Source organism: Podarcis muralis, chromosome 3 (genome assembly GCF_964188315.1).
Source record: "Podarcis muralis chromosome 3, rPodMur119.hap1.1, whole genome shotgun sequence".
NCBI classification, from domain to species: Eukaryota; Metazoa; Chordata; class Lepidosauria; order Squamata; family Lacertidae; genus Podarcis; species Podarcis muralis.
In genome coordinates, this window is record NC_135657.1 from 95,640,872 (window position 1) to 95,665,702 (window position 24,831).

A 24,831-nucleotide genomic window follows, 5' to 3' on the forward strand; every position below is an offset into this window, starting at 1 on the left:
TGTGCTACATATTTCACTTCATCCAGGACTATTAAACACCTCAGTTTATTAGTATTAAGAAACAATTGCTATGAACTTCAAAAACATATTTTACACATAGAATTTTCAGTGCACCATAACAGCACAAGACACACCACACCAACCAACAGGTGTTAAGAAAGTACTTAATTTTAATGTTAGTGTGGCTAACGCAGCATCACATACCATGTCATTGTGCTGGCATCTGCATGTGCATTTTAACGCTTTATGGTATTTCAGTCAGTTGTGTGTAAGAGATGCAAAGTCTCAATTTGTGGCATGATTATAAGTAAGAAATCTAGATTATTGTAGTGTTCCTGGAATACCAAAGAAGCGTGGGGATCTTCAATTTTTTTCAGTGTGAATGCTAAATTTTATGTCCTGTAAAGTGTTGCCTGATTCAAGCTGATAACGTTATGGTTCAGTATGTATTTTTCTTAGCCAACATGTTTCAGCCTTGGGTGAGATTTGTCTTCCCATTGTGAGTAGTTGTGAGAAAATACCAGGTTACACAGAATTCCATTTGAGGATTGTTGACAAGTTGTGGAGTCTTACTTTCCATATTTTGTGTGTGTGCTTTAGCCTCCATTTGGGTTGTTGTTTTGTTTTGGGTTTTGGGTTTTTGTGTGAGTTTGGGGTTAGAAATCTGCATCAACCATGGTGTATCTTCATACAGACAATATTGTCAGAGCATATATAAAAATCGGAGTTTCACAACAATTTGCATGCTAAATAGAGACCCAGATATATGCTAATAGAATCTTTGTTAAAATATTACAAAATATAAGCAAAATGAAAATGTCACAAGCGCATATGAAATCCTTAATAACAATTAATACTGTGGACCACCAACTACTTAGCACCTGTAAAAATTCTCTTTCGGTGATGAATCTTTCAAATTCAGGCAAGTGTTGAGCGGTCCTAATTCCTTAAGAAAAGAATTGGGTTGAACTGTGTATTTTTAGAATTGTGTATTATTTAGAAGACATCTGAAGGCAGCCCTGTTTAGGGAAGCTTTTAATGTTTGATAGACTATTGTACTTTAATATTTTGTTGGAAGCTGCCCAGAGTGGCTGGGGAAACCCAGGCAGATGGACGGGGTATATAATAATAATAATAATAATAATAATAATAATAATAATAATAATAATAATAATAATTAATTTTATTTATTTTTTTTTTTTTTATTATTATTATTTTTTATTTTAATTATACATGTGTTAAAGCACTTTGGTTTATTTAATACAGTTGCACAGCAGAGAGATACCTTGAAGCATTTTCTTAAATATAATACACACGATAGTATTGTGAATATTCATAATTCACAAATACATTACTAACATCTGCACCGAAGAGAACAGTAGGTGTAAATGTGATGACCCAAAAAATCCAACAAATTATGATATCAGGAAGAATTTGACAGATTCTAATTCTTTCAATAGTGTGTGCAGTACTGATAAACCAGCATTGTGAATAGAAGTCAAAGCGGGAAAGGGCTCATAATGAGGCTACAGGGTAGGACTAGGGAACTTGCACCTGGGAAACTGCATCTGGGGCTTCTCCTCCTTGTCCTAATTTCCTCCTAGTCTTCTGGAGGAATTGCAGCTGCTGACACCCACCCCAGATCCAGGACCCCGATGTGAGTATAGAAGCGTAAACGTTTCCCCTGCACTGCAGTCCCAGTCCAGACTGGGCCTGCCGCATCTGCGATTTGCATTGCCCAAATACTACTACTACTACTACTACTACTACTAATAATAATAATAATAATTTATTTATACCCCGCCCATCTGGCTGAGTTTCCCCAGCCACTCTGGGCAGCTCCCAATCAAGTGTTAAAAACAATACAGCATTAAATATTAAAAACTTTCCTAAACAGGGCTGCCTTCAGATGTCTTTTAAAAAGAAGATAGCTGCTTATTTCCTTCACCTCTGAAGGGAGGGCGTTCCACAGGGCGGGCGCCACTACCGAGGCCCTCGGCACTGGATCTGTGTCCGGACTGAACGATGGGGGTGGAGACGCTCCTTCAGGTATACGGGACCGAGGCCGTTTAGGGCTTTAAAAGTCAGCACCAACACTTTGAATTGTGCTCGGAAATGTACTGGGAGCCAATGCAGATCTCTCAGGACCGGTGTTATGTGGTCACGGCGGCCACTCCCAGTCACCAGTCTAGCTGCCGCATTCTGGATTAATTGCAGTTTCCGGGTCACCTTCAAAGGTAGCCCCATGTAGAGCACATTGCAGTAGTCCAAGCGGGAGATAACTAGAGCATGCACCACTCTGGCAAGACAGTCCGCAGGCAGGTAGGGTCTCAGCCTACCCAGATGGAACTGGTAGACAGCCGCCCTGGACACACACAATTAACCTGCGCCTCCATGGACAGCTGTGAGTCCAAAATGACTCCCAGGCTGCACAGCTGGTCCTTCAGGGGCACAGTTACCCCATTCAGGACCAGGGAGTTCCCCCACACCCACCCGCCCCCTGTCCCCCCCAAAACAGTACTTCAGTCTTGTCAGGATTCAACCTCAATCTATTATTTTGATGGGAAACTTTTTTTGGCAACACGGATTTCTGTTTCTGGGGGGCCACGGGATCACAAGGGGGGGGAGCAAAGACAGAGTCCCTTAATGTCTCCTAGGGATGCCCTGGTCCAGTTTGGGCCCCTGGCACTTGCAGTTTGCAACACACACACACACGTGCACACACAAGCTGCAGATATGGGAGGCCTGATCCAGATCCAGAACACAGTGAGGGGCAAAGGCTTAAAGTCCCTTCTACCTCTACGTCGGGGGCTTGATCCAGAGAGTGTTTTCCTGATGGTTGGCATTTGTATTGTGGTGGGGGAGGAGCTCCCATTGAATTCAATGGGAGGTTTTGCTCTAATGCAGATTGTAGTGAAGGCTGTGTTTGTGTATGGATGACTGAATGGATAGATGTACATATCTGTGTCTGTGAAGAAGAATAAATGGTGGCAGATGGGTGGAGAGATGAGCAGTGTGTGTTTATGTGAGTGTGACTGGATAGATGGGAGTCAGGTGTGTATGAGAGTTTGGGTGACCATACCCACCTCCCACCTCCCCCTTATACAACAATAAGTCACATTTAATGAAATAGCTGAAATTATTGCATTCCTGGTTATTTATGGCAAGAATGGGGAACCTCCCATTGAGGACCACATTCCTTTACAAATAGTGGGTTGCAAGCTACTTGTGGGAAATTGTTAAATAACGTAATTTGTCTACTGGAGGTATAAATCAAAAGAAACAGACCATGTACGTTCCTCGTAGTGTTGTAAGAACATTCCAATGTTTTAGTACAGGGGTGGCCAACTCCCAAGAGACTGCGATCTACTCACAGAATTAAAAACTGCCAGTGATCTACCGATCTACCACCTTTCTGGGAATGCAGGGCAAAGTTGTTGAGCTTTTCTTAGGGGTGGGACCAGAAAGGGACCTGGCAATCGACCGCAATCTACCAAAACCTCCCGGGGGTCTACCAGTATATTGCGATCTAACTGTTGGACATCCCTGTTTTAGTAGATGGGGAAAGAAATTATGTATTGTGTTCTTAGGCACAAGGTACCTTTGACACCCTGATTACTCTTCTTGAATGGTAGCAGTTCTGTGAAACAAGAAATATTTGTGTATTAATATACTCATAGCACCCATAATGTTGCTAGTTAAATATTAGAAGAACAGTGAACTGGCAGAGGTTTGGCTTCCTCTGTGAAATAACAAAGAAACTAGTACAAATAGGATTATCGTACCGGTCAGTTGACTACCTGTTATTTGACCCTGGTCAATTATCCAATGAAGCTAAGGTTGCAACTGTGAAGATGGCAGTTTATATTTCCCCCCTTAGCCCTGTGGCAGTCAGTGTCAGATCTAGAAACAGAGGATAGTTTCTCCTGCGGGTTACTGTCCATAAGATATCCATAAGCAGTTATTAGTGACAAAGATCATTGCATAGGACTAGCCATCGCTTTGTTTTCCTTGCTATGACCTAACCGATCTGTAAAATTTGTTTGATTGATAGAACTTGAAAGCACTAGGAAACATGTAGCTGTTGAAAGGCCTAAGGACACAGCTAAACGACTCAAGGTTCTGTTGCAAATGAGACTTTTAAAGTTCTGTGATCAGGAAATTTAAAATCTTTTTGATTGTTGAACTGATAGTGACCCAACTCATAGGGCTGTTCTTATCACAAGTAAGATAAAGTATGTTGCTAATTTAGTATGTTATAGAAATGATAAAGTGCATTTTTCTAGAAAAAGAAGTACCAGAAATCATCATGAATGCCTCCCTTTTTCTCTTATAATGGTAATGGCGCCCACCTGAGATGTGCTGGAACTGAGTTCCAGTGAGTTCCATCTGGGGGGAAAAGCCCTGGCTAGGGCTTTATGCATGGTAACTGTTCTCTCTTGAGCAATATCCTAAAGAGTACAGAGACAAGGCTTTGGTGGTACCCTGGACAGCTCTGTGAAGGGCTCAGGCTGGGGACTCCATAAGAACAGAACTTAGGTGTTGGTTCAGCAGCTGTCATTCTTAGATGGAGGCTTAAATAGGAGCTACTGCTGTATCCCAGTTGCCTGAAGAGAAAAGCCCCTTCAGTTAAATGCTTAATTAACTATCTTAAGACAGAAGCATTTTAATAACCTGCCTAAGAGAAGAGGGAGATTGAAAAATACATGCTGTGCCCCACCCCAAAAGCACACTGTGAGTGTATTGAAAGTGTTCGAGAAGCAAGACACAAGCTTAACAAAAACTTTCATTTCTGGAAAGTACAGTTTAGTGTACTGGTATGTAAGATGGCATGCAGCTTTTATGTAGTTTTATGCATTCTCTGTGTGGGTGTGCGAATCATTCTCTGGTGTCTGAACAATGGCTCAAGTTAACATATGAAGGGAAAGTCTCAGTCGTGCTGTCCTCTTTTCTGTGTCTGGAGTGACATTTTTTAACCTGTCAGTTTCCATCTTATGTCTGTGGCTATTTAGCAAGAGGTTTGCACACATCCCTGTGATGTAGTCTATTACAAATTAGGGTGGTTGGAGGCAAAAGAGGATCGGGTTGCTACACCTTTATTTGTTGTGTAGAACAATAAGTTCTAGCAGGTGTACCTGCTGAAATCTCTTCTACACAACTCTCAAAGGTGCAGGAGCTTTGCTTTTTAAAATCTTTTTGAAATTAATTATTAAATAAGAGGTCTCTGTACCAGCAAATTTGTTAGTGATCTTATAAAACTCCTCCCCAGTAACATTTACCTTGTTTTGTGGCTTTTGAGAGTTTTAAGGGCTAAATTAACTAAAGTCTGATGGACCAGCGTTTCATACATTTGGGTTGTATATTCATTTGGCTATAATTTTTGATCTGCTAATGTTTTTGTGAGAATGGAGCAATGATCCTTTGGCTGGGATGAAGCACTTTCTGATAATCGAATATCAGTAGAAACATTAAAAGGTAAAGGTACCCCTGCCCGTACGGGCCAGTCTTGACAGACTCTAGGGTTGTGCGCCCATCTCACTTAAGAGGCCGGGGGCCAGCGCTGTCCGAAGACACTTCCGGGTCACGTGGCCAGCGTGACAAGCTGCATCTGGCGAGCCAGCGCAGCACACGGAAACGCCGTTTACTTTCCCGCCAGTAAGCGGTCCCTATTTATCTACTTGCACCCGGAGGTGCTTTCGAACTGCTAGGTTGGCAGGCGCTGGGACCGAGCAACGGGATCGCACCCCGCCACGGGGATTCGAACCGCCGACCTTTCGATCGGCAAGCCCTAGGCGCTGAGGCTTTTACCCACAGCGCCACCCGCATCCCCCAAGTTACTGAACTAGAATTGCGATAATAGTTTATCTCAGTCCAGTAAAAATAAAAAAAACACTTCTCCAATAATTCCATGCATTCTAGCTTCACTCAAGACTTCTGTGGTCCTATAGAGAAGAAGACAATTGCTGTATTTCATGCCTTTAAAGATGCTCCACAGATCTGCCAATTGATTTCTGTGGAGATACATTTCCAGAAGAGCAAAAAGAACCAAAATCTATTTGGTGTGTCATCGTAAATCCTGCGCAAAATCTTATTTGGCTTCCAGAGACCATGGCAGGCAGATGCTCGAGTTAAAGAAAAGAAAAGTGTTTTTGGTGTGTATACATGTCTTGTTTTGTTGCTTTCTAATATGTATTTGGAAAACTGTCCTCACATGTCGCCTTAATTCCATCCCACATTAATGTAGCTCTCGTTTGTGTATACTAATATTACTGATTGTTTCTTGTTTCAGCTATTTGTACAAGAATGAAATCCAGTCAATTGACAGGCAAGCATTTAAAGGACTTGCCTCTCTAGAACAACTGTAAGTGCCTTTTCTCTTCTGTGCTGTCATCTGCTTGGTTGCCTCAGAGAAAAAGTGCACGTTTTGGGTCGACATTTCTTGCCTGCATGCCTTGCATGTCTGCACGGAATGGGTTTCTAGTCCAACATGGTTGCAATTAGTAATACGCAGAAAACGTGTCTGTCAAATTCATTCTGTCTGTGTTCATATTGCATTTGTGATTTACATCTCAAGGCTATCCGTTCACTTTATAATGACTTAACGTGAGCAGACTCAAGTATAGCAACAAGAATTAAAACATGTATTAGGATCCAGTTCTTCTGTTTCTTACAAATACTTTACAGTTTTGAATTTTGTGGAATTAATTTCTGATTGCCTCAATGTAACCAGGTAGAATTTATGTTCTGATTTTTTTTTAAATGAAATGTTTATTAAGCTTTTTTAGAATAATACAGTAAAAATGAAAAAGAAAATAGAAAAATACAAACTAAAAACAGTTAAACACACACATATTTTCTGTTACTTATTTTCCTTTAACTTATTTCCCGGACCTCCTCATACCTCCCTTTTTTGTATTCCACTTCAATTTATTGGTTCAGCAAATCCTTACCATTAAATTTTAACCATTTATAACCCTTTTTTCATATTCTCTTAGAGCATTACAGCTGGAAACCCCTTAATTGCTATCCAACATCATTCTATCATTCATTAATTTTACAATATTTCTGTAGATAGTCTTTAAATTTCTTCCAATCTTCTTCCACCGACTCTTCTCCCTGGTCTTGGATTCTGCCAGTCATTTCTGCCAATTCCATATAGTCCATCACCTTCATCTGCCATTCTTCCAAAGTGGGTAGATCTTGTGTCTTCCAATACTTTGCAATGAGTATTCTTGCTGCTGTTGTAGCGTACATAAAAAAAGTTCTGTCCTTCTTTGGCAGAATTTATGTTCTGATTTTTTCCCCAGCCTATACTTTTTGCAATTAAAGTATTTTTAATTTTGGTATGCTTTTGGCTCATTAAACCAGGGTGGATTTGAGTTAAATCAAATCGATTTAAATCACTAATTTGTAAGACTTGATTTAAATCACTAGTCATTAAGGCTTGATTTAAATCTTCTTTTTTTAACAGAAAGACTCATTCTTGCTGGTATAATCTTAATATTTACAACCAGGTGTAGGTTTCATTTTTAGAGTAATAAATTATCAGAGTAGTTTTTACAGTTATATCAAAAATTACTGATTTGGTTATACTATTAGAAATACATAGACAGATAATTATGAGATTATTGTGAGGTTTAATAAGTTAACAGATTATATTTGGACAAATTTTCTGCTGTACTTTATTGGAAGGAGAAAAATAATCATTTCCTTAATAACAATTTAAGCAGTTTATTTAAAACAATAACATTATAGCATATGTATCCATGTTTGTTAACTGATGTGGTTAAACGTGTTGTTGTTTTTTAAAAAAACAGACTAAGTTTTAGCACACTTGAAAAACTTAAAACAAATTCTTATTTGCTGATGAACAACCTTTGGACTATAATGTAACTTAAATAGAAAACTATCTTTAGAAAGATTTTTCCTCCCGAAGCATTTTATTTTAAAAATCCAATTTAATTTTTTTTAAAAAACTGATTTAAATTTTAAAAAAATCTTTTAAAAAATCATTGATTTTTATCCACCCTGCATCAAACAGAGGAAAACTCAAAATATAGAAAAATATGGCTGGGAAGCACACCCTGTAACCTACAGAAAACTAAACTCCTTATGGATTTCAAGGGGACAAGAGTACATTTTGGCTGTGGGTGTGTGAAACCGCAATAGTCCTTAGTGCTGTGATAGATTCAGTTATAGATTTAATATGTACAGTATGTTTGATGAGCTTCCATCAGTCCCAGGCAGCATGGCCAATGGTCAAAGATATTGGGAGCCACAATCCAATGATTTGTGGAAAGCCACAAGTTGCCCATCCCTGCCACAGCATTTTAAACTTCAGTTGTGCAGTAGAGACAACAGCATGATTCTGCTATATTAGTATGCCATCAGATATAGCTGAATTTCTGCAGAATAGCTCATGAAGAATTGTTGGGTGTGGTAGTTAAATATTTTGTCAGTGTGTATTTGTCTGTACGAATGCCTAATGCCACATTTTTGTTCTTATTTTTATGTATTTTGAAGGGGTGGTATAGAAATCTATTAAATAAATGAATAAAATATTTATGCTTTTAAATGACATTTTAGTGGTGGTTAAAGTAAGAAAGTCAAGCTGTCTGTACACAATTTACAGCATCTTGAGTAGGTTGCAGGAAAATATCTTCATTTTAAAATGGGCTTTATCACATTGATTGAATCTTCCAACTCAGATCCCATTGACATAAGTCAATATAATTCAGTGCATGAGTCTATGCACAGGAAGGAAGGAAGGAAGGAAGGAAGGAAGGAAGGAAGGAAGGAAGGAAGGAAATTGACTTGCTGGATCAGACCAAGGGTCATTGTAGCCTGCCAAAACCTCTGGGAATCTTGTCAGCAAGATGTGTTGGAAGTAGCCTCCCCATTTGCCTATACATCTTTAAATCAGAAGGATATTTCTTTTGATTATAAGGGTTCCAGTTTAGCTATCATAGCTGGTCATCATCCATAGATATATTCTCCATGAATTTCAAATGAAGCCAATTTGACAAAATTGTTGTCTGAGGTGGATTTTAATGTATTAACTTTTCTTTAACACACACACACATCAGTTTTCATATTAGCCATACTCCTGTGGTGTTGATGCAGCGCTAAGGTTTTCAGAAGCTGCTTAATAGGAAGCTTTGCTGTAGCTTGGTGATGAAATATGATGCAGCAGTTTGATGTATGGTTGGAAGCATGACATAGAGTTACACACAGACATTCATTTAAGAAGTGACATCAGACCATCACCCTCATTTCCTAAGCACTTTTCTTGTGACATCAGTGGGATCCCAGATGCCTACATCAATAGTGTTGTACCTAATTGTGAAGTACAGAACAGCGTACGATTTTGTTACTCCAAGTAGAACCACACACCTTTCTTTTCTTTTCTTTTTTGAACTTTTTCTGTTTTAAGGTGCATGATGATGCTTTTAAAAATTGCATGCTTTTACTGTCCTAAATATCAGGTGGAGGTACATTGTAATGGGTGTTGGCGGAAGCATTGCTCTGTAGATTCTGCCTGTTCTTCTGCAAAATGATTCTTCACTGTACAAAGAATGGTGTAACTTTTATTGTTCTCTGTTATTGCAACATATCCTTGGTTCATTACTGGTAGAATATTAATCACAGAATAACACATTTGCTCACAATAGCTGTGTCCAGTGGTGTAGTGTGGGCAGGGGCCACAGGAGCAATTGCCACGGGTGCAAAATTCATAGGGGCTTAATATTTCAAAAGAAAGTAGTAGTAAAATATATTAAAAATAGCTTAAAAGGCTTACAGATGTTTTCTGGGTGTGTTTTTGTGTAACTTTGAAGGTTGAGAATATGACTAGTAGAATGTTCTGCCTTTTCCATACTTGTAAGGACAACATTCCTACTCTAGTCATTAGTATAAACAGAGGAGCTACTCTTAATCCCAGTCTTTTTACCAAATATCATTTAAATGACGGTGCTGGAAATGGATGTCAGGTACTACTCTGTTCTAGTGCTCACTGAGATAGGAATGAAGAAGCATGTAATGTGAAATTGAACTGCATGCTGTAGCTCATATTGTACGTAAACAATTATTTCCTGTATCAGTGTTTTGTAGAAGGTTAAAATGGCCCTACTTCTGTATCCCAGGCATTGCTGTGGCACATGATCATAAGTGGGTCTGCTGCATGTGTGCATAATGACCGCATTTATTTTTTTAGGTTTAAATTTGAGCTGAAAGTTTTTCATTAGAGAACAAATGTAGAATAGTATTTCTTAACTATTTCATGTAAGCAATGTATGCTGAGGTAAGTGGTAGTTTGTTTACAGGAGAAAGATGTCTGCCGTAGATAAAGCATATGTTCTCTTTCGTGGATGGAAACATTAATCACAAAGCAATCATCTTTTTTTCTTTTTCATTCATTCTGATTTGAGGGCCAGTACAGTGGTGCCTCGCAAGACGAAATTAATTCGTTCCACAAGTTTTTTCTTCTTGCGAGTTTTTCGTCTTGCGAAGCACAGTTTCCCATAGGAATGCATTGAAAATCAATCAATGCGTTCCTATGGAAACCGACTTCAGACCAGGTCCGGGGACAGTCTGTCCCCCAACCTCTTCTGAAGGCCGGCGGGGGGCGAAAGTCTTTGCTCCCCCCCGCCTGCCTTCAAAAGCCGTCCGGGATAGCGAAGAAACGAAGGCTGGCGGCGGGAGGAGGTCTCTCCGCCCCGCCGCCAGCCTTCGGAGGAGGTCCGAGGACAGTGGGGAAGACGCGCTGCGCTTCCCCGCTGTCCCGGAGATTTCCCTATGGGCTTTCGTCTTGCGAAGGAAGCCCATAGGGAAATTCGTTTTGCGAAGGGCCTCCAAAACGGAAAACCCTTTCGTCTAGCGGGTTTTCCGTCTTGTGAGGCGTTCGTCTTGCGGGGCACCACTGTAAGTTCATGAATCATTCATATATATGATTCATATACATATATGTATATACATGAATATACATATTCATATATATATATATATATGGGAATGCCGTCAAAAGCAAACAGATTTGAAGAGGGTGCATGGAGGGGAAAAGGGTTAAGTTCTGCTGTGTTAGCGGGACTTGTTGCCCAACAACTTGGTTGAATCCAGTCCCGTATGCTTAATAAACGAAAATATGACATCACGTCCAAATATTATCCTTTAATATAATGTTATTCATGGGCGTGTTCTGAAATGTTCTGAATCTCCGTGATTGATGTATATCCTACCTGATAATTTGTACTGCATTAAGTGATCATGGGCACCACCTGTTCTATAAAGGCTTGGGCTTTCTTCTCAATGCAGGATGGCTGTAGGATCCAAGTTACTTGTACACATTTATTTACTTTTAAAGCAGCTGCTTTGGGACCATTTATTAAGCACCCTGTGTTTCTGTGTCGTCTTACTTCCCTTCCTCTTCCCCAACAGGTACCTGCACTTTAATCAAATTGAAACATTGGAACCAGAATCCTTTACCCATCTTCCCAAACTTGAAAGATTGTAAGTTTTATTTTTGTTTCCTCCCTCTTCCAGATGGCAGCTTCCCCTCACATGGAGAATGACAGTCCCCAGGGTGATTCTTTATAATCCTAGACTGCGTACACAGCCCCATTTACTCAACATCCAGGTGCTCTCACTTCTGCTTTGGGAAGTGGTGTACGTGTGACGTTAGCCGCAGTCTATATCTATCTTGTCTCTTAAGAAAGGCTTCATTTCGATGCGTTTATACCTAAAGCAGCACTGATCTGGCTTGAGAAAAAGAACCACCTGGCTGTGTTTCAAGCCATTAATGTGTACACAGCCCAAGTTCAAAGCACAAAGCCGCCATGCTGTTTGGAACCTCTCTTTTACTCCGTGCTAAATTAGCTAGTAAGGAAGCTGCGATCTGGATAAGCCCTAAATAAAATGTAGCCTCAGTATATATAGTTTTCCCTGGGAAGAAATTCTGTGCAGTAGCACTGCTGTGCTTGGACATTGGAACTGAAGTCCAAGTCCCTGTAGCCACTGTTCTTGAGAGAGGATGTGAACAAATTGGTCTCTTTCTCTCTCACACACACACACCCACCAACCAACCTGGATTGACCCTAGGCTGTCCACCCAGCCTGCTGCTAATCTCGCGGCAAAAGTGCAATTTGGATTTTTCAGTGCAAAGGAAATAAATTGCAGTTTAAAATCCACTCAAGTATCTCCAAGCACAGTTTCTGTTGAGATCTTGGCAACCGCTGCCTAGGCAATCGGCTACCATTTTGAAAATGGAGCTGAGAGGAAGTGAGAAAGGAACTACACTTTATGATTACGCAGCCTAGTTCCCTTTCCTCTCGGCTTGGTCTTCCAACTGGCAGGGCGCAGCATGCCTGGTTGGCAGGGTGGGAGAAACTGGCAGGGGTGAGGGGCACAGCTGGAAGTGGGAGCAGAGAGACAAGGAACAAACTGCAAGAACAAGGCTAAGAGAAACGGAGGCTGCAACAGACTGAGAAGCAGTGCCGTTGTGCGCAGACAAGGTACTGTAAGGGCTTCTGGCTGCACAGAAGTAAGGATTTCTGTGTGCCCCCTAAATCTGTTCTGCGAGTTCCCCAACCCACCAAACCAGTTTTGAGGAGGGTGCCTGAGGAGAAGAGAGGAAGTTCCATTGCACAAGTGGAAGTCCTTTTGCTAGCACTATACTTTGCTATATACCACCCTTGGTGGATACCTTGCCCAAAGCCCCCTAAAATCTGGCAACAGCCCTGCACTTACTTGAGGGTAAATCTCAATTTACTAGTTAAAACTTCCATAAGATTGAATTGCATCATCACTTACATTTTTTCCAGATGCCCTCAGCTTTCGAACGTATTTTATAGTCATTAACAGGAATATTGGGTCATTACTTATAAAAATACAATGATATGCAGCAAGAAATACATCAACATGTTTTTTTTAAAAAAGGAGTACATAGGAAGCATGCAAGACTGGGGAAAGATTGGTATAAGGCATTCAAACCGCTAATTAGTAAATGCAATATTTCAACAGATTTTTACATAACAACAGAATATCCCATTTAATTCCCGGGACATTTAGTCACTTGGAATCTATGAAACGACTGTAAGTAAATTTCCTTTCCCCCTTTAAAATTGTACTTAATCTTCTGTCAACTAACTCTGTACTCTTTAAAGCTCCTGTGTTTATATGCCATTTTCAGGTGGTAACTATTGATAGAGGCAGTATCTACCTCATTGTTGACCTGCCAGTGTTTTAAGCTAGATTTGTGCTAGGTACAGAATCTCAGTGTTCAGCAGATAATACACATTTGGCTCCTGAGCAAGCCCTTTCCTGTTTTTCTGACCTTTGGTGCTACAAATGGAGAAAGGTATCTATTATCTTAAACCGAGAGAGAGAGAGAGAGAATACCTGTTGTAATTGACAATTCGTTCATGACCACTAGCACAGATTCCTGGTAAATATAAAGATTGCAGATCTGTCACAGTAACTTGCTCTCTCTCTCTCTCATCACATCTGTTTCTTTCCCAAAACCAATTTCCTGTATTCCAGTGCAGTGAGTAATGGTGCTGTTGCCATTAGTTGAGTAAACTGTGGACCAGGGTCGTAATTTTTTTTACAGGAGTCACTGCTAAACATTAGCCTGAACTCTTCCTATCGTATCTTCATTTCACCTTGCTTCATCTGGAGAAGGAAATAAATTAACCTCTAGTTTTACATGTTTTATCTTGACAATTATGAGCTTCTATTGTGTAGACTGAATAATGACAGCTTTTAAAAATCTTGGCTCCTCTTTTTTCTTTGGATTATTTTAGTCACTCACCAAATTGTGTTTTATTAATATAACAACAGAAGGAGGTGGTTTCTTCATGTATCACAAAACTGCACCGTTTAAGTTTATTAATCTTAAAATAGATAGATAAAACTTTATTCGCATCAGCCGATGGCCTTAGCAACAATAAAACATTACAATATACACAGAAAAAAAGGAAATTTAGTATAAAAGCACAGTTTGTTAATCTTAAGAGAAATAACAAGTAATAATATCTGTGTGTCATTTGATGGGGAAATTGAGTTGGGTGGGGAGGAGATTTGGAATCAGTGGCAGCATTTTAACTTACAGCTGCAACATTCCATTTTATCCCAGGTGGACCTCAGCAACACCAGAGTTTTAAATACTATTTTTTCAAATTGTCTCTTAGCCCCCCCTCCCAATCTTTCACTAAACACACCCCTTGATTAATTGCACTTGGGTTATAGCAACTGACTGACGTCTGATGCAGAGTAATCTTAGTCTGTCTCTCAAATTTTCTTCAAGTAAAGACTGCTTCATTCAGTACAAGGTTCCTAGCTTGAAGGGTCACAATTCACTTTTAACTGGCACCAATTAAATTAGGCTCTCCTGGCTTTCAGGTTTCCCACTAGCATTCTGCATAGTGTTACAGCATCTCACAGTACGTACGTGTCATGCTTGATCTCATTAATATGTACAGTTTGTTGTTTTGTCCAGGCGTCTGGATTCAAATGCACTTCATTGTGACTGTGAAATACTGTGGCTAGCAGATTTGCTGAAGACATATGCAGAGTCCGGTAATGCGCAAGCTGCAGCTACTTGTGAATATCCAAGGAGAATCCAGGGAAGATCAGTGGCCACAATAACACCAGAAGAACTTAACTGTGGTAAGATGGATTGATATTGTGTGTGTGTGTGTGTGTGTGTGTGTGTGTGTGTGTGTAAATTTGTCTCCATCTGTCTGTTTCCGGGGTGGGTGGGAATGATATCTAAATTTTGTTGAGAAGTACATCTTGCCCATGTGTACTTCATACAGTGGTACCTCGGGTTAAGTACTTAATTCGTTCCGGAGGTCCGTTCTTAACCTGAAACTGTTCTTAACCTGAAGTACCACTTTAGCTAATGGGGCCTCCTGTTGCCGCCGTGCCGCTGGAGCACGATTTCTGTTCTCATCCTGAAGCAAAGTTCTTAACCCGAGGTACTATTTCTAGGTTAGCGGAGTCTGTAACCTGAAGCGTATGTAACCTGAAGCGTATGTAACCCGAGGTACCACTGTATTAACTATAAATGATTTAATTGTTTCCTGGGATCTCTCTACTCCATTGATTCCTGACTCATCCTCATTTATTTGTTGGATTATGAAAGCACGCCATTCTGTATAGCAGCCCCTTCTCGGCATTTGTTAGCAATAATTCACAAAACTATGGGCAGTCTCCAACAAAGTGGTTCTGCTATTTCTGTTTGGACAATGGAACTTCCCCTCCATCTCCTCTCCCTTTGTGCCCCCACACCCTCCCAGAATCATAGAATCATACTGTCGTAGAGTTAGAAGGGACCTTGAGAGTCATTTGGTCCAACCCTGCTCTTCCAATGTCTTCGTTGTTTCCATGAGGCATGGAATGCCTTCAAGTCACTGGCCCCTAAAAGCATGCTTTTTCCTCCCCTCCTGGCTGTCCCCTAGCCAGAGACAGAGTCTTCCTGAGCTTGACTTACCTCCCTTCCAAAGGGTTGGGAGAGACCTCAGAGCAGATTGAGGGGGCATGCACAGAGGGAAGAGAGTCAGGTGAAAATGCCAGTGCTCAGCCAGAGGTCCTTGTGTCAACAGGACTATGTACATCATTGGATACTGCCCAATGTAATAAACTTCTTTTTTTAAAAAAAACCCCACACATCTTGAAACAGAAAGGATTGTTGGAAGGGTATTTAAATGTCCGTGAATTACTACTTCATCCTATAATAATGAAAATATGATTCGGGCATCTTGCTTGGAAATTTGCACTTGTCCTGTGACGGCTGAGTAAATGTGAGGATAGAAATTCTAGGCAAGCAGCCAAACATTCATGTGGCGTTGATGCACATAACATGACAGAGCTGAAATTAAAACCCTCAAAAGAGATACAGGATACTTTTAAGCCAGTCCTGCGTGACTTTTGAACCATCAAACCAGGCCAGCCATGTGGCCCGTTAGACTTAATAAACAACCTGTTCTGGCTGCCTGCTTGGGACTGCAAAAACAAGAGTATTGTCAGGCTCCTGACATAACATAGTTCAGTGTTTCCCAACCGGTGTTCCGCGGCACACTAGTGTGCCGCCAGACGTTGCCTTGTGTGCCGCGGGAAAAATTGGCGGGGGGGGGGGAATAAAGGGGAAAAAAATTATTCCCCCACCGCCAGGCGTGGGGCTGGGGTGGGGGAAGCCCGAGCTTCCCCCTCCCCCAGAACGGGACCCAGAGCCATGCCGAAGCTGCGCGCAGCTTTGGCATCGCTCTGGGAGCTTGCGGGGCTGGGGGAGGAGGAAGCCCTCCGCCAGCCTCCAAACCATGTCAGGAGACAGCGGGATGGCGCGCTGCGCCTCTCCCGCTGTCCCCCGAGTTTGCAGGGCTGGCGATGGGGAGGAGCAGGCTTCTCCCCCCGCCAGCCTTCCAGCCAAGTCGGGGGGCAGCGGCAAGGGCGCGCTGCGCCTCTCCCGCTGTCCCCCGAGTTTGCAGGGCTGGCGATGGGGAGGAGCAGGCTTCTCCCCCCGCCAGCCTTCCAGCCAAGTCGGGGGGCAGCGGCAAGGGCGCGCTGTGCCTCTCCCGCTGTCCCCCGAGTTTGCGGGGCTGGCGATGGGGACAGTGGCGTAGCGTGGGGGGTGCCAAGGGTGCCGGCCGCACTGGGCGCAACATCTGGGGAGGCGCGAGTCCAGAGGGAAGGGACAAGTTCCTTCCTCCGCCGGGCTCCCCGCCACCGCCAGACTTGCGCCCTAGCGCGCGCGCCCCGCCACCGCCGCGGCTGCGCTCCACTCACTGCTCGCAGGAGGAGCAGCCGTTGCAGCAGTGCCGACGCCGCCACCGACGCCTGGCCGGGCACGGGCAGCCTCCGCACCCCGACGCGCCGCCATCCCCTCGGCCCAGCCCCAGGCGGCGGCTGCTTCTGCCGACTGGGAGGGAGGAGAGCTCCGAGGGGCCTCGCCGCGCGCTCCCCAAAAACCTCCGAGAGGAAGCCGGTGGGCGGGCGAGGCCCGGCTAAGCCTCTCGCCAGCGGGTTAAGGGGCTTTCGGTTTTAAAAGGATTAGCTTGGGAAGGAGCGGGGGGGGGCTGCTCGCCGGCAAGCGCCTGCTCCGCATTTCCAAAGGTGCTCGCCATCCGAGGGACAGGGAGCGCTTGCAAGGAACGGGCTCCATGGAGCAGGAGTTAGGAAGAGATCCCTTCCCTGGCAGGCCGCCGGCTTCGCCAGCTGTTTCCCATTCACGATCAGGAGGAACTTCAGGCTGCTTTCAGCTTTGGTAGAGGGAATCTAAGCAAGGGGATGGAGCTGGTGCCCTGAGGAAAGGCGGCAGCATTGGGTTTTTTAGTTTAGAGAAAAGGCAAGCAAGAGGCGACAGGAGAGAAGCCTGCAAAACTAGGCATGGCAAGGAGAGAGTGGACAGAGAGGAAAGTGTTTATCCCTCTCTCTGTACAATATAACTTGTGGGCATCCAGTGAAGCTGAACGTTGGAACAGTGGCGTAGCGTGGGGGGTGCCAAGGGTGCCGGCCGCACCAGGCGCAACATAGCTTGCCTGCAATGCCATCCCTCGAGCAGGCGAGGAGCCCGGAGGCTACCAGATGCGAGCCCTCTTTCCCACCCTGCTCTGGAGTCCAGAGCACTTGGTCGCATTCAGGATCTAGAGTGGGGGAGCGGGGCTTGTGTCTGGGCTGGACACATTGGGCTGCCTGTGCCGCTCGACCTGCGGGGAGAAATCAGGGTGGGAGTCACGACCGTGAGGCAGGGCTGCCAAGTGTGGCAGAAGAGGACACGGCCGTCGCACCTGTCCTTAGGTAGGAGCTTCTTCCGTGTCGACCTGCTGCCCTAAAGTCTTGGCTTTTTTCTTGGCTTTTTGGCGGTTGGCACAGAAGGAAGGCAAGGGGGAGGGAAAAAAATTGAAACTTACACTTTCGTGCGTCCCTCCCGGCGTGACGCTGCGCGCTGACGTCACGGGGCTGTAATGATGGTGTGCCTCGAGATTTTTTTCATGAAACAAGTGTGCCTTTGCCCAAAAAAGGTTGGGAAACACTGACATAGTTGATGTCTGAGTTTGCGGCTACCCGTAAGCGTTTGCTTCGGCACTGTGAGAATAGAATGAGAACAGCGAGTTAGGCCTTTGTTCTGCTCCAGCAGAACAAAGTATTGTGTTCAGCAAGCTGTGAAGGTCTACTGTTATGTGTTTTAAATGATGCCTCATGTGGTTCTTTTTACCTCGACGGTTTTTCTGTCATTGCATTGAAAGTCTGAAAACTCTTGGTGGTACAGTTATTTGAGACAGCTGTACTACGTATGACACTGCATTTTAAAAATTGTTCTTAGAAGGAGACGTTAAAGAAATTGTGCAATGCATGGCATATTGATCTTCGTACTGTAAACTTTTTTGTTAATGTATATTAAAACTTTATTATTAGCCTAAAATAATAACTGATGATATGCTTAATAGTGTTTAGGTTCGCACAGCCTAGCTTCATCTGTGAGAGCTAATCGTTTATACCTTACGTTAAAATGGAAAAGCTAACCTATTCATAGTTTATTTTTCAGTCACATAAAAAATAAAAATGCTTTGTTGATTATACAGAGAGACCAAGAATTACGTCAGAGCCTCAGGATGTGGATGTTACCTCAGGGAATACCGTTTACTTCACTTGCAGAGCTGAAGGCAATCCCAAACCAGAAATTATATGGCTTCGAAACAAGTAAGGCTGCTTGGTGAAGACTTGACATTTTCATCCCCCCCCCCAAAAGTTTTTTATTTGAGTTTCCATTGAAATGAGGCTGTATTTTAATGTTTTAATGTTGTATTTTAATCTTGTTTTTAAGTTGTATTTCAGTCAATTTGTTTTTATATCGGGTGTTAGCCGCCCTGAGCCCGGTCTTGGCTGAGGAGGGTGGGGTATAAATAACATTTATTATTATTATTATTATTATTATTATTATTATTATTTATTATAAAATAATTTTCTCTGTGTAGACACACCTTAAGAGTTCATTGACCAACATCAGATCACTTGCAAAAACTGTTTGAATTTGAGATTAGCTGTGATTCCTGCGGAACTAGATGACCCTTGGAATCTTTTGCTTTTATACAGTTCTGTGAGGGCCTGCACACACAACACACTGAACAAATTCACGTTCAGTTTTTTGGGGGTAATTTTTTAGAATACTTAAATTAAAGGTTCTTAGTCCCACAGCTTTCTCTCTCCATAGTAATGAGCTCAGTATGAAAACGGATTCTCGTTTGAACTTGCTCGATGATGGCACGCTCATGATTCAGAACACTCAAGAGACTGACCAGGGCATTTACCAGTGCATGGCCAAAAATGTGGCAGGAGAAGTGAAAACTCAAGAAGTTACTCTACGCTACTTTGGTTCACCAGGTGTGTAGATTTCTAATGCCATACTATGTTGCATACCTCTTATTCAAAGAGATAAGCTTAATAGTACAATATAATTTGCATGACCCATTGCCGATCTAGAACACACAAAACAGCCTGACCAGGGTCTTCCTTTTATTTTTATTTTGTAAATTTAGAAGTCATGTGAAATCAGAAATATTTAGGGCCACACCAGATTCCCTATAATATAATAATATCCCTATGATACAGGGCCTATATAACAGGGGGTGGGTGAGATTTAAAGTGCATTAGTTGCGAGTGGGAGCTGAGCACATATCCTGGTGGAACTCAGTTGCCAGGAACAACAGCTGCAGGAAGAAAAAACAGTCAGGGATAAACAGCTGTGCAGTGGTACCTTGGGGTAAGAACTTAATTCGTTCTGGAGGTCTGTTCTTAACCTGAAACTGTTCTTCACCTGAAGCACCACTTTAGCTAATGGGGCCTCCTGCTGCTGCTGCACAATTTCTGTTCTCATCCTGAAGCAAAGTTCTTAACCCGAGGTACTATTTCTGGGTTAGCAGAGTCTGTAACCTGAAGCGTATGTAACCCAAGGTACCACTGTAGTCAACTGCAGAAGGTATGGCAGGGAAACGGTGCTCATCTGACCTCCTGATGACTGTGTTGCTACTGCGTCCAGAGAAGGAGGAGGAGAGACCAAGGTGGCAGGGATGTTGGGGCAGTAGAAATGCGCTGGTGGAATCAATTCTGTGGCTATATTTGCACTTTGTCAGTCTCTGTGTCACGTCTCAGTTCCCCCTCTCCTCAGTAAGCAGCAGCATCTCACTTGTCAGTTAATGCAGGGGCCGAACCCCCCCCCCATGGCCCCTAGGAGTTGGCTCCTATGGCCCCATCACATTGCCTACTGCTAGTTTTACAGTGGTACCTCCGGTTACGAACTTAATTGGTTCCAGAGGTCTGTTCATAACCAGAAACCGCTCGTAACATGAGGTACACTTTCGCTAATGGTGTTTCCCGCTGCGCACACGCCGCTGCCACAGCACATCCCGGGGCAATGTTCACAACAAGGAGACCTACTTCCGGGTTAGCGGAGCACGTAACCCGAAGTGTTCGCAAAGGGACGGTATGTAACATGAGCTACCATTGTACTGTGATCAAGGGAAAATTCAGTTTGCTTTTTCCTGTCCGCTCATGTTGTGCTTTAAATTTCTCCTTTCTCAGCTTTTATATGTGGAATGAACATGACCCAAGTTGACTAGCCATGTCCTTATTTTAATAAGGCACTGAAAAACAATACAATACAACTTCTTTTTAAGGGTGTACATTTCTTTCATTTCATTTCTCTAAATGCCAGAATACTGGTGTTAACAGAGGGTATCTTAAACATTATTTCATTTGTTACAGCTAGGCCAAGCTTTGTGATTCACCCCCAAAATACAGAGGTACTGGTTGGAGAAAGTGTCACCCTGGAATGCAGCGCAACCGGTCACCCCCAGCCACGTATCACATGGACTAAAGGGGACAGAACTCCTCTCCCAAGTGACCCTCGCATCACCATAACTCCGTCAGGAGGGCTTTACATCCAAAACGTGGAGCAGGAAGATGGTGGAGAATATGCCTGTTTTGCAACCAACAGCATCGATAGCATCCATGCAACTGCATTTATCATTGTTCAAGGTACGTGGCGTTTAGATCTACAATCTAAAGTACTGATGTTCTGTGGTTCCATGAGCTATTGGGGGGGGGGGTAGTCCAAAGTATATATTCTGACTCTTTTTCCATTTTCTCTTTATCACATAGCCGTACCTCAGTTTACTGTGACTCCTCAAGACAGAATAGTAATTGAGGGACAAACTGTTGACTTCCCTTGTGAAGCCCAGGGATATCCACAGCCAGTCATTGCCTGGACTAAAGGAGGTAAGAATTTAGATTTGGGGAGAAATCTGTACACCTTGAAAAAAATTAATACGTTTTTGCAAAATTCAAGCCATTATGTGACCTAGCAGAAATTATTTCAGTTTCCCTGATTTTGCTAGTAACAGTTGTTCTTGGTGACAGAAAGTTTCAAAAATTCACCTCTCATTTGAGTTGGGGTTTAAGAGCCCCTGAAGTCTAGCTCAGGAGAATTTGGTCATTATTGGGTATGGCCAGATAGTCTCCATTCTTTGGCTGCTCCATCAGTTACCTCTGTCCCACATGTTGCTCTTGTCTTTTGATTAACTTGGAGGATTTCTAGGCTTAGGACTTTATCCAAGGAAGATTTCCCTCGCACAACAGAACTTCCCACCTCTCTCCTACCTCTGAATCTCTCTTCCTACCCGCTCCCCAAGGTTCAGTTGCATAACTGGATGCTCTTGTGTGAATGGGACAACTTGACTTGATACAACCATCAACTTTAACCTTATACCCTTCCTTTTTGCCTTACAGGTTACTAACACATTTTACATGACACGTGTTATGTGACCATTACATATGCTTTGAATTGTAGGCACTAATCACTTATAATTTATGTATCTGAAATAGACACAAGATTTGAGCTTTTTTCTTAGTTGATAATGACTTGAAACCTCCTTCAGACACATGTTATTAGTTAATCTGAAGTCCAAGCAACTTATGTTTACATGATTGTGAAGATATTCCTCTTCTAAATATATTATATGAAGGTGCAGAAGTTTCAGCCATTCACAGATTTTTCCTCTTGTTTTCCTCTGCAGCTGCTGCAGAGGAAACAGGTGGAAGAACTCAAATACACACATGTTACTGTTTACACTTGCATTAAAGAACCTGCAGAATTGTGTTGATCACTTTGAACTGGGTTCTGTTGATTTCACTAGGATATGCTTCCAAGTAATTTGTTCATGATCAAGGTGAAAAGCTAGAGTTTATTGTTTTATTTCAAAATTTGTATATATTTATTAAAATAGAGCAGGCGCAGAAGAAGATGTAAAAAGTATAGTAGACAGCATTTGCTGTATTAGTACATGATGATATTTGATATTAATCTTCACTTTTTAAAAATCTTCCATTGTCTCAAAAGTGTTTTACTGTTTCTGCAATGGAATTAAGACAATACAATTGTAAGAGGAAATCAGTTTTGACTTATTCTTTCGCAATAATCATTTCTGGTATCATTCTTAGTGCTTTAAAATCTCTTTGGCTAAGCTTAATGAAGAAGGCAAATCCACAATTGGGAGAATGCAAAAGATGAGCTGGGTTCAGTGGCCTGAACCCAGACCTGTACAAATATGAGATGGACAAAACAGGGTTGTTTTAGGCTTGATAATATATATATATAAATATTTTCTTAAAAGTACATTCCCTCACCATGCTGCATTTTCTGGGAAAGCTGGGGAGGGGAATGATATTAACAGGAACCAAGTAAAATTTGTCCCTTTTAATTGTCCTGTTTCCATCTTCTTTTTGTAAGAATGAGGTTGACAGAACGAAGAATGCTTTGGAAATATTGTTGGCCCAGCGTCAAATCAATGGTGCAATACTTTCCTTTTTTTGAAAAAAAATGATTGTGTGTTTCAGGAAGCCAACTTTCTGTAGACAGAAGGCACTTAGTCCTATCATCTGGAACACTGAGGATTTCCAGAGTTGCTTTACATGATCAAGGCCAGTATGAATGTCAAGCTGTTAACATTGTAGGATCTCAAAGAGTTGCTGTTCATCTGACCGTACAGCCTAGAGGTAGGTTCACCAAAACTCATGTTCATCCAGATTGTTAGTATGTTTTAAACCACCTTTTGGTTTGAAATCAGACTAGATTTTTCATGTTTTGAACATACACATGTTAAGAACCATTAAGTATACAGTTGATATACGGTTCTATTTATATCTCTCTCACACACACAAATGGGGGGGGAGAGAGAGAGATATGTAATCTCTCTATTGGAGACAAGCTAGGAAGATAAAGCTTGACACATTTATAGGGAGGATAGTGATGAAATACAGAATTTTTTCATCACCAGAATTTTAAAGTTGAATAGAGTGTTTCTTAAATTTGAGAAGCAGGGCAAGTGGAAAAATGAGGGCTGTAGGGGTGTCCCAGGGGGAGCAGCAGATTGGCACTGCCAGTGCGCCCGCAGAGTCCTGCCCTGGCCATCCTCCTGCCTGCTCCCCTTAAGCAGCAGTGATACCCCTCTCAGGAGGAGGGTGGGGTAACATTGCTTGTTTTTCTGTCTATTGCTGTTGAAGCCTCCATAAATAATTGTTGAATGATACTGAATTATTATTTTGTACATAAATGAGGCCCATTTTTTTAAGAGTATTAACATGAAGTAACCTCCTACTGGCAGGAATGTTCTTAAGTGAGAGGGATGTTTTCAAGGTAAAAACCTTTACAGTGGTACCTCGGTTTACGAACTTAATCTGTTGCGGAAGTCTGTTCTTAAACCGAAACCATTCTTAAACCGAGGTGTGCTTTCCCTAATGAGGCCTCCCGCCACCGGTGCCCTTCCACCATTCAGATTCCATTCTTAGACTGAGGTAAAGTTCTCAAACTGGGACACTACTTCCGGTTTTGTGGAGATCGTAAACCAAATCATTCTTAAACCGAGGTACCACTGTACTTTATAATGCAATTCTGCACACCTGGAGCTAAGTCTCATTGAACTCTAAGGGACTTATTTCTAGTCGACATTCATAGGATTGCCCTCTTATACAGTCGTACCTTGGAAGTCTTGCGGGTCGAACATTTGTGGCTTCCGAACGCCACAAATCCGGAAGTGGGTATTCCGGTTTGTGAACGTTCTTTTGGAACCCAAAGTCCAGTGCGGGTTCCAATTGGCTGCAGGAGCTTCCTGCAACAAATCGGAAGTTACACCTTGGTTTCCGAATGTTTTGGAAGTTGAATGGACTTCCGGAGTGGATAACGTTTGACTTTCAAGGTACTACCGTAATATAATCTTATACATATCTATTCAGACTTAAGCAATTTTGAGTTAAGTGGGGCTTAGCCTCAGGTTTGTGGGCGTACAACTGTAGCCTCAATAAATGTGAATGTTTCTGTTTAAAGACTTTTACCCACTTGTCATTGCTTCTGTGCAACCTTTTTTTTTTTTTTTTTTTAGTAACCCCTGTGTTTGGTAATGTTCCAAGTGATATGACAGTAGTAGTTGGCACAAATGTGCAGATTCCATGCAGTTCTCAAGGAGAGCCTGAGCCAGTAATAACATGGAATAAGGTAATAAACTCGTGTTTATAATTAGAATAGGTTTTCAGATTCCTGTGTAGTTCATTCTTTACAAAGCATATGGTAGCTGACAGCTGTGGTGCCTTGGTATAAATTATTAGTTTCACTTCTTTCTGAGACCATGTGTTTGGAAAAGTTATTCAAACTGCAGGTACTTAACAATGCAATTAATCTGGAAAATATGCTTCCTAAAGGCAAAGAGCTTATATACATGATATTAGCAGCAAGGGCTTTATATGCAAAATACTGGAAAAAAGAGAAATTCCTCATTTGAGAGCCTGGAA

The 24,831-nt window shown here is 42.2% G+C and overlaps 1 protein-coding gene across 3 annotated transcripts in view; it reads left to right on the top strand.

The window, feature by feature from the left end:
- Positions 1 to 24,831, top strand: part of PXDN (peroxidasin) — a 76,663-nt gene that overhangs the window by 25,058 nt on the left and 26,774 nt on the right. For 2 of the 3 annotated variants that reach the window (XM_028722426.2, XM_028722430.2), the window contains exons 4-13: positions 6,290 to 6,361; positions 11,434 to 11,505; positions 13,015 to 13,086; positions 14,492 to 14,661; positions 18,576 to 18,693; positions 19,205 to 19,374; positions 20,755 to 21,027; positions 21,151 to 21,267; positions 22,885 to 23,043; positions 24,426 to 24,538. In XM_028722426.2, the coding sequence (XP_028578259.2) occupies positions 6,290 to 6,361; positions 11,434 to 11,505; positions 13,015 to 13,086; positions 14,492 to 14,661; positions 18,576 to 18,693; positions 19,205 to 19,374; positions 20,755 to 21,027; positions 21,151 to 21,267; positions 22,885 to 23,043; positions 24,426 to 24,538 (1,336 nt within the window). The remainder of the gene's footprint in view (positions 1 to 6,289; positions 6,362 to 11,433; positions 11,506 to 13,014; positions 13,087 to 14,491; positions 14,662 to 18,575; positions 18,694 to 19,204; positions 19,375 to 20,754; positions 21,028 to 21,150; positions 21,268 to 22,884; positions 23,044 to 24,425; positions 24,539 to 24,831) is intronic. The other variant, XM_028722428.2, reaches the window with a different exon arrangement.